The sequence below is a fragment of the Clupea harengus genome, chromosome 15 (assembly GCF_900700415.2).
Source record: "Clupea harengus chromosome 15, Ch_v2.0.2, whole genome shotgun sequence".
NCBI lineage: Eukaryota > Metazoa > Chordata > Actinopteri > Clupeiformes > Clupeidae > Clupea > Clupea harengus.
The window spans coordinates 18,799,206-18,809,489 of record NC_045166.1 but is presented as its reverse complement, the minus strand read 5'-3'; the positions used below and the strand labels follow the sequence as shown (position 1 = coordinate 18,809,489).

At 41.5% G+C, this 10,284-nt stretch overlaps 1 protein-coding gene across 1 annotated transcript; it reads left to right on the top strand.

Moving 5' to 3' along the window:
• The first annotated feature begins 214 nt into the window (after positions 1–214).
• Positions 215–10,259, top strand: LOC105908980 (calpain-3-like). The gene is made up of 21 exons (XM_012837553.3): positions 215–709; positions 2,526–2,595; positions 3,662–3,780; positions 4,046–4,179; positions 4,302–4,470; positions 4,663–4,746; positions 4,942–5,108; positions 5,352–5,512; positions 5,907–6,076; positions 6,361–6,372; positions 6,791–6,999; positions 7,176–7,209; positions 7,474–7,500; positions 7,829–7,900; positions 8,059–8,116; positions 8,206–8,270; positions 8,702–8,770; positions 9,005–9,083; positions 9,330–9,446; positions 9,734–9,792; positions 9,897–10,259. Exons 1-21 carry the CDS (start codon positions 419–421, stop codon positions 9,921–9,923), a joined length of 2,193 nt encoding a protein of 730 aa, XP_012693007.2. The 5' UTR covers positions 215–418; the 3' UTR covers positions 9,924–10,259.
• The last annotated feature ends 25 nt before the right edge of the window (positions 10,260–10,284 follow it).

Below are 10,284 nucleotides of genomic sequence, written 5' to 3'. Positions count from 1 at the left end.
GTCCAAGGGCCTGCTCAATAGTTCCAACAAAGGAACATGAGTTCCTGTAAAGGCTGCTCTGATCACTTCCTGTCAAGATACCGTGTGTTCTTCCAGACGGTAGTACGGTAACAGAAAGAGGGATGGTCTCGCTTCCCCACCACCCACTCACTTCTTAAAGCCCCCTCCTCCACCACCACCATAACTCTAAATATAGTTGTCAGCTGAGAGGACGAAGTAAAAATGTCTATGTGTGCCTCATATAAATGGACGGAAAGCTACAGGAGAGGGATAGAGAGAGAAACAGTGGGTGGGAACTGGGACCATTTATCTCTCTGTGTTCTTAATCTCATTCTATGGGAAGACCCTTAGGGGTATAGTAGTATTTTGACCTATATTTCCTTTGACATTGTGTGAGTTTAACCGCTGAATAATCAACATGAATGAGGAGAGAGTAGAGGTTAAAACTTTGCCGACGTTTGAAGCTGGATCATTAGCTGGGGCTTCTAAGGTACACCCAGATTATGCTTCCCCTGGCAATACCTATTCTGCCATCTTGAGCCGGAATGAAGCTGTGAAGGATGCCAAGCGCTTGAAGACCTTCCTGGAGCTTAGGGACAAGTACGTCCGCAAGAAGGTGCTGTTTGAAGACCCACTGTTCCCTGCAAACAACACCTCCCTCTTCAAGAATCGAAGGATTCCCCTTGATATCAAGTGGAAACGGCCATCGGTAGGTGAACTTTGCCCCCACAAGAAGAAATAGAACATAGCAAAGGAGTAATAATGGTACACTGCAAAATGTGAAGGGATAGATTCATGTTTTTTTTTAATTTATATATAAATATCTATCTATTTATATATAGCTATCGTATCCCATTGATTGTATCCCTTACTAAAACATTTTTAAAGACAGATTTGCATTGTTTACATTGCCACCAAACATTGCCACCAATAATTGTGAACAGAAACCACAGTTAGATATATAAAGTTCAGAATGACTACCAGGTTGCCTGTGATCCAGAAGTAGGTGAGGACATTTTTGGAGTGTTTTAGAAGGCCTGACGAGCAACAGCACCACACCAAAAGCATAACAGCTGTTTTTAATGCCTCTTCCTGTCCAAAGGAAGGCTGACTCTGCAGTATGTTTGTATGGGAATACTTTAGATCTGACTCACTCAAACTCTACGTGTAGCTCTTGCCACAGGCTCACAGCAGACTCTGTAGCATGTGTGTCAGAGTATGTTGTATCACATACCAATGCTTGAAAAAGGTGTTGCCATACTCATTTGGTCTGAGATGTGCCTATCACCTTCCCACACATTCTCATGGCTCTACATACGACAAGAATATGGGTATGGGGAGTCCAGACTTGCAAAGCGGCTGACTTCCAGCTACTGTATTTAACAGTATGATTAGTATGATATGATCAGTCATCCACTCTCAACCATACACCCTGTTTCGGCAAATGATTCCCCACACAGAGTTATTGTTATTCTCAGTATGCAATATGCTTCCCAGATAGAATTATAAAGAGATGCATTACTAAACTAGAGTTGGAGGAGACTTTGAAGGAGGTAATTACTGTAGGTCTCAGCCTGCCTTCTATGTTTATGAGATCATATTTACACTACAGTTTTTCATAGTTTATAGTTCATCAGTCAGTAAGCTTCAATCAGCAAATTTCCACAAGCCCAATCTCCAGTGACAGACTGATACTTACAGCCCTCTGTATATTGTGTAATCTTGTGTTCTTTAGGGAACTCCATAAAGACTGACCCAGTGACCCAGCAAAATATGCAACTATAAATGCCCTTGCTATTTATTTGTTGTGGCCTTACACTTCTCAGGGAATTGTTACTGTTTACAGAATATAAAAATATAGGACCTGTATGATTGCACAAATATCTAGCATATGTCTGAAATCAAAGGTAGTCCAGCCTCATGTGCACCAGCATCTCAGGATTTATAGGATGGGTTACAATGCTAAGGCCATATGTCAAACAAGTGATAAGTTGCCTATAACCTAGAGTATGCCTTCACTGGAAGTAATGCCTATAAGAAGCATCCGCAAAATGCTTCTAGTCAAATAGTTATGTGGGCTGTGACATCAGCTCATCTCCAATGTATCTTCTGTCCTAGCACCCAAAACAGTCGTTTGTGAGTGACCATACGTTATACATCTGTTTAAGTCTTAGCTAAAGTTAAAAGTTCGGCTGCTCTAATGAAGGTGTTTAACTAAAAACGTCCCGTTATGGATCACTAGTTCAGCTACAAATTTAGCCTGGCTATGTGAATTGCCTGGTCATGGTTGAACCAAAGCGCCACTTAAATTCAGGCCTGAGTTATGATGTTCACTGTGATAATATGAATTAGAACAAGATAAAGTTGGATCCTGACTTGAAATCAGACCGTGCAGCATGTTGATCCTCTGAATTAACTCAGGTCAACAGCATAAGCCTTGTATGATTCATGAGGAATTCATTTGGCAACATTTGTCAGCGCCGTAGTGCTTACAGCTGCATTTTGCCTGTGGTTGTATCAAACAGGAGATCTGTGAGAATCCCCAGTTCATCATTGGTGGAGCAGACAGGACAGACATCTGCCAGGGAGACCTAGGTAAGACTCTCTCACTCAATCCACTCCCAAATAAGGGCTTCCCTTTTCCTTCCTTTGAACACCTCACTGTGAGGTACAGATGATTGAATCTCAAAAGGTCTGCAGTCTACTGGAGATATTAAGGAGCTTTGAGGGGAAGTTGTTATTAAACTGTGACTGGTAATCTGACTAATGTTTGAGTGATGTTGACAGCTGAGGTCCTGGTAGGAGGGAGAGCAGGAGGGCTGTGTGGGTTGGGGCGGCTTTGATTGACAGGTCCAGATGAAGGCATAGAGTTAAATCAGTGCCAAGCAGTGCAGCAGTACCCTCTTGAACTGAATGCCACCTGGCAAATGCATGACTATACACACGCATGTTCTTTATGTGAGAACCCTTAAAGATCTTTTTCAGAGCCCTCTCAGGGTTCTTTATAGGTCAGGTTTAGAACCAATGGCCACTGTCTTTACAATAGTTTACTTTTTGCTGGCACAGATAGACAAGGTTCTCCGTGTTCTTTCTGCAAAGTTCTTCATTGATTCTGTTTGGAACATTCATGAAGAAGAACTCAATCACCTTGTTTGGTAGAGTAGTGACACCAATACACTGCTTAGGGTGTGTTTTGTAAGGGTACTGTATGCAGAAAGGGTAATGTAAGCAGAAGCCTTTACCATTTGTCGGCTATTGTGTCTCAGGTAAGAATCCCATGTCAGCGTAATGGCAGAAAGTCACCATATGAATCCTATAAGCCTACCGCCTATAACTAACTGTCACCATCTGTAAAGTGTGGTTATTTAAGCGTTTACTATGTATGTTAACACTGGATTGGTTTCTCGGCTAAAGGTCCAAGCTGTAAAGAACCCCTGAGCATCTGGTTATCTTGCTCCACAAGCAGTTATGAATGGCTTCTGAGGGTTTGTTATCAGTTGTATAGAAAATCTTGTTAATATTCCTTACAATGAGTCTTTTTGCCTCTGGTTGTAAAAAAAATTGTAAAACTTTTATGTCTTTTTATCAATGCATGAAACAGAAATCTGTGTATGCTGAAGCACTGTCAATCAGCTAGCCAACATCCTGTGTCCTTCTGCAGGTGACTGTTGGCTCCTAGCAGCCATCGCTTGCTTGACACTGAATGAGAAACTGCTGTACAGGGTCATCCCACCAGATCAGAGCTTCACTGACAACTATGCTGGCATCTTCCACTTCCAGGTACAGTGTGTCCACCTGAAATTATCATTTATTTTGATACAGCAAAGTAACCATGGTCAGTTGTCTGCAACTGCAACTGAACAGCTCTGTCCATAAATATGGGTCTTTGCTATTTCCAGTACATGTTAGTGGTTTTGAGTTACAAGAGTTAAAAGTGCAAGTAGCTATTTTTATATAAGCGATTGCATTGGTCAATAGTATATGGTTTTGCACAATGTGATTCAATGCTCTGTAAGATTTCTTAATGCACTGACTGAAACAACAGTTTTGGCGGTATGGAGAATGGGTGGACATTGTGGTGGACGACCGAATCCCAACAAGCAAAAATAAACTGATCTTCACAACATCTGGGAAGAAGAATGAGTTCTGGAGTGCTCTCCTGGAAAAGGCTTATGCCAAGTGAGACACCTGCAAACAATCTCTATTGCCCATTAATACATTAGTCATCACCAGTATCACATATTTCATATCACATTTTAATGACAAGATTGCCAACCGCCATTGTGTCTCTCTGTCACCAGACTCCACGGCTCCTATGAGGCCCTGAAGGGAGGGAACACGCTGGAGGCCATGGAGGACTTCACTGGTGGCGTGACGGAGTACTTCAGTGTCAGGGAGACACAGAGGGAGCTGTTCCAGATCATGAGGAAAGCCCTGGAGAGAGGCTCCCTCATGTGCTGTGGCATAGAAGTGAGTCTTTCTACACCTGCTCCAAGAACAGGTGCAGCAGGTGTAAAGCAACTAATCCTGATGTTGTATGTTTCTGGATGGAATTTGAATAATTTCTTTCTACGTGTTGTTATATTTGAACAGAAAAAAAACTATAGTTTTCATTTCCAGTGTAACTGAACTTTTTCCACCACCCTTTTCTATTTTTCTAAGGACTTGGTCCCACAAAATCGTGCAGTCAGAACACCTACAGGTCTAGTGAAAGGGCATGCCTACTCCATAACTGGTGTTGAACAGGTGAGACACACACACGATATGTATATCTACTATGAAACCCTTATTATACTCATATACTATAAGTCATATACTCAGTTTTCTCTATTTAAATGTAAATGTCCATTTGAATGTAAATGTCCAGTAAGAGGCACAACCTTAATTTACATTTGGCCACCATGATAACCAAACTAACTTTAGGTTTCCTTAAAATGTCAGGATGGCCAGAAGGAGAAGAAAGATATCCAGATTCGGCTGGTGCGTCTGAGAGACCCTTGGGGGGTGTCCCCACTCCCCACCTGTAAGTCTAATGACTGGGCGTCCCTTGCCTCATCAAAAGAGGAAAACCAGAGGCTTCAACCAGTTGAAGAGCTGGGAGAGTTTTGGTAAGGGAGAGGAATGGCTGTGTGGTTGCTGTGGGAGATAATTACAGACAGTCCCTGACAATCTGATGACGTGTGGCGTCTTATTTTCCTAAAGCACCATTCACACAAACCTTTTGAATTTCAAGGTTAAGTGAGGTCATTCATAAAGATCTACATCAACCACCCACCTGTAAGCGCTGACCTGGATTTCATGAATTTTAGATTAATCTGACCAGGGTCATGTGCATCTTTCTTTACTCCCAGGATGTCTTATGAGAACTTCCAGGGGCACTTCACCAGAGTCGAGATCTGTAACCTGACCCCTGACACGCTGCAGGATGACCGTACTGTTAACTGGACAGTGACCGTCAACGAGGGCCGCTGGGTGAAGGGCTGCTCTGCTGGAGGCTGCAGGAACTTCCCAGGTGAGGTCTGGTAAACATGCATAGCATCCAGAAACCCATACAAGAGCATTTAAAAGTATCTGATTACATATATATATATACATATATTGATTGTACACATAATGATTGTTAACTATATTAGAAAACGTATGTGCTTCAAATCAGCCCTGGCTACATTTGACATGTTACAGAACATCTCATTAAGCAGGAGGACATTAGCCCATCATGTGTCTACTACTTAATATAGGGGTTTTCACGGTGGATATGTGGCACAGGTGGGAGTTTTACAGCATCTGTCAAACCACGGCAACACCAGGAAATGCCACTAGCGTTGCTCAATCTGATAGCTCTTTGAAAGCTGGTAAGCGAATTCCGGCTCCTGAGCAAACACTTCGTCCACTACCTGTTCCCACAGACACTTTCTGGACAAACCCTCAGTACCGCATTCGGCTCCTGGAGGAGGACGATGACCCGCAGGATGGGAAAAAGGGCTGCACTGTGGTCATAGCGCTGATGCAGAAGGAGCGACGGAGAGAGCACCTTATGGGGCCAGTCATCCACGCCATCGGCTTCTTCGTCTACGAGGTGATTCATATTTCCTGCATGACTGTAGACCTGAAACTTTAAATAAAATTAACTGGAAATGTGTTATGTATAAAGAGAATGTATACAGTAAGTGTCCAAAGACATTATTAAGATATCCTCTCTTGAATAAGTAATATCTTAGGAAATTAGTGTTGTTGTTTGTTTTGCACTCTGTTTTTGTAACATGTTTGCCCAACGTATAAATGGATTTCTTTCACTTCATTATAACACATCTGATGTTAGTAGCGATATAATTGTAACGATGCCTCTTTTAATTTTTTCAGGTGCCAAAGAAGGTAGGTCTATGGGGAGGAGGCCTTTGATAGCTACATTCCTAAAAAGCATGAGAAGAACAATATATTTTCTTGAGATACTGTGTTTAGTATTGAAGTAGATAGATGAGATAACATCTTGAGGTAACAAGATCCTCAATATATCTTGAAAAAATGTAAAGATACTGAATGCTAGAATGAAGTAACAACATAGTTGATCCATCTTGATCCAATACATTTGAACACCACCACTATACCACAATTTAATATCACCTAATCATCTAAGCCTTTTTTGTTTGTGTATGTTGTGGTAAGACACTGCAAGTAATATTATAGCATACCTACAGGTTATATTCTACAAAGTCTATATATAATTGCACGGGACACTAATTACACCGGATCATTTCTCAGTATTGTTTCTTCCTGGATTTTCACCCTCCAGCTACAAGGCAGTAACATGCCTCTGTCCAAAGCGTTCTTCCAGCAGAGCGGCTCTGTGGCGCGGAGCAAGTCCTATGTCAACCTCAGGGAGGTGACTGTGAGGGTGCAGCTGAAGCCTGGCGAGTATGTTATCGTGCCCTCGACCTTTGACCCTAACCTGGAAAGCGAGTTCATTCTCAGAATCTTCACGGAGAAGAAGAGCACATCAGAGTGAGTGGGAGAGAGGGTCAGGGGTTTATTGCTGTGATTTGATTGTTATGTTTGTGTATGTTTGAGATGAGGCGAAGGTTGTTAGTGATGTTATGAGTGCTGTGTGGAGTATCCTAAGTAGCTTTGAAGCTATGTGTTACCATGATGACGACTGACAGCTGGCCTTTTTCTGTTAGGGTGATTGAGGGATCAATTCAAGCTGACCAGTCAGTAAGTGACCTGACCTGCATCACTACTTCCATCTGGTCTGACTCAAACACTTTGAAATCCTCATTCTCTATTTTTTGTGTACAAAATGTGGTTCCAAAATATGGTTCCAACATCAGACCATACGTTCAGAACAATAACTTTAGACAAAGACACTTTTGGTGGCTTTGTTTTAGTGTGTTTTTACCTCATGGGCTATTTCTTTCAGTGATTATGCTTGTACCATTTATATCATGCAGTTTGCTAAGATTAATTCTCTATCCACAGGGAGACAAAGAAAAAAAGAAGCTGAAGGTAAGATGATTTGGAGGAATCTGGCTTAAAAGATAATGTATGGATTTCATATCTTAACTACAGCAATATGGTACAACTTTCATGAATAGCATTTATGTGTTTCTAAATTGAATCTTGAAACGGTATGTACAGTACTTTGGCTTTCTTCGTGTTCAATCATAGTATGGTATGTGTTAACCAGACATTCTATTTGTTCTTTCGTTCATACCATCCATCCACTCCCACTCATTTATCTCTATCATTATTCATTAACTTTCCATCTGTTTATCCATTCATTCATCTATGCATCTATTACATACCTGTAGCATCCTTCTTCATCTTTGTGTAGCTTGGCCAACCTCAGGAGGAGAGTGAGGAGGACAAGCATTTCAGGCAGATTTACCAGCAGATTGCTGGGGAGGTAAGCTGTTTGTATTACCATACACATGTAAATCATAACTTTTTCAAAGCTGAGATATGACGTTACAATGAACTATCATAGAAAGTAGCCTTTTTGACTACTTTTATTCTCTCACTTCGATCCACTGTTTATTTCTCTCTTTATTACTCCCCTTGTAGGACCTGGAGATCTGTGCCAATGAGCTCAAAATGGTCTTGAATGGGGTGGTGGCTAAGTGTGAGTATGACCCGTGTCACACTTCCAGAGACTAGCTTATTTCTAGTTTATTATCTTCTTCATCTTACTCTGCATCCACTGCCTTTTAGACATTGACCTGAAGGCAGCAGTCCTCGGCTTGGAGAGTTGCAGGAGCATGATTGCTCTGATGGATGTATCCTTCAAACATTTGTAAGATGCAGCTGCCTGATTACGTAAAATGTTAAACAAAAGACTCCATTCTGTATGTAAGTTGACCACTTATCTGCTTTATTCAGTATTTCAATAGGTCCAGTGGGAGTAGACCTCCATATTCCTCTCGGGAACAAAATAGTTGTCCTCCATTAGACATCATCCACTGAATACATTACATTACGTAATCATGTGCATTGTGTTCAAAGGTGTGTGGGTAAATGCAATGCTGAGCTTTACAGTAGTTCTATATAGCTACACCTCCCAGAAACCTTTAGATTTAACAAGACAGAGAGTGAGTTAGTGTCACTGAAGGTTATTGCTGCTGATATCAAAAACATTATCCACTTCAGTAGCTGTCTATGAAGTGCACTGTGTTTAGATTGTGCTTTCATTCCTTGACTGTCTTCTCAGACAGACAGCAGTGGCAAAATCAACCTGCAAGAGTTCAAACACCTGTGGAAAAAGATCAAGCAGTGGCGGGTACTGATGATGCTTCTATGTGACCACTTATGTAACCACAGTCGTTGATGAGTCAGAGATGTTTTACTGAAGTCTAGCCAAATCAAAGGCCTAAAGGGATAAGCATCATCCCCCTCTCTAAACTGCACCCATCTGTATGCTTCAAGCTGTAAACTCGGCTAGACACGAGGGTTGTCTTGGACTGTATATGCAAGCAGGTGATAATGCAGTATACCTTTGCTGTTTGCTTTGCAGATGATCTTCACACGCTACGACATGGATAATTCTAACACCATTAGGAGCTTTGAGATGAGGAATGCTGTGGAAGATGCAGGTGAGACTGATGAAGAACCCTCATCAAACAAAAGCGAGATTATTAAGTTGTTCTGAATCCTTTTGAAGACTTTGAGGAGATTAGGCTACATGCTGTATCCTTAGCCACTTCATCTGTGGCATTCATGCATGCCTATCCCATTTGAGTATTTCAGACAATGCTGAGTATTGCGTATTATAGTTATCTGTTTTGTCTGTTCGCATTTGTATTAATATTATGTAACTTTTTTGCTTTTGTCCCACAAAGGCTTCCGTCTCAATAACCAGCTGTATAACATAATAACCATGCGCTATGCAGACCAGAAGCTGGAGCTGGACTTTGACAGTTACATCGGCTGCATGGTTCGACTCGAAGGGATGTTCAGTAAGGAGGCCTTCTGTTGTCTATTGTACTCTTTTAGAATACTGGATTCTACAAACTACCACCTTGCTTCTATTGCCCTTTCACTGTCACAGTACTTATTGACACAACAGACACAGTACTCATCACTGGACTACCTTGATTACTTGGTTTGTGAAATACATATGGTCATGCAGTGTGTACAACTGCACATACTTAAGGGATATTCTATCAAGTAGTTTGGCCTACTGGAAATCATTATGTTCATTTTGGTATGGCATACTTAAAACAGCTTATTGGTCTCTTTACAGGGGCATTCCAAGCCTTTGACAAAGATGGAGATGGTTTAATCAAGCTTAATGTTGTAGAGGTAAGATCATTGTACAGCCTATTGGTCTGAATGATTATACCACTCTACCCATCTCTTTGTGCCTATTTACTCTTTTTCTCACTCACTTTTTTCTCTTTCCATAGTGGCTACAACTGACCATGTATGCATAGGCCACTGCCGGGACCTGGGAGGCCTATCACTTTAGGCTGCCTGGTGATGACCCATGAAACTTCAAGACTGACTGAAGCAGGAGTGACTTACTTGCCAGTGGCTCTTTGTACTGCTCTGCAGATACTCCTAACATGTGGACTAAGCTATGGATGGTTGTATAAAGTTTAAAAACTGGTTTGGAAAACTGGGCCAAGTGACCTTGTAAACTGTTCTGATCTTTCTCTCAACTGATTTTTTTTTTTGCAATCCATGCTCAGATTAGCCAATAGTCATGAGCCATAGCTGAAGCTCAGGCCTAATAACTGGTTTCAGAATGATCATAATTAAACAAATCAGACACAAGTGGCATCTCATTTATAA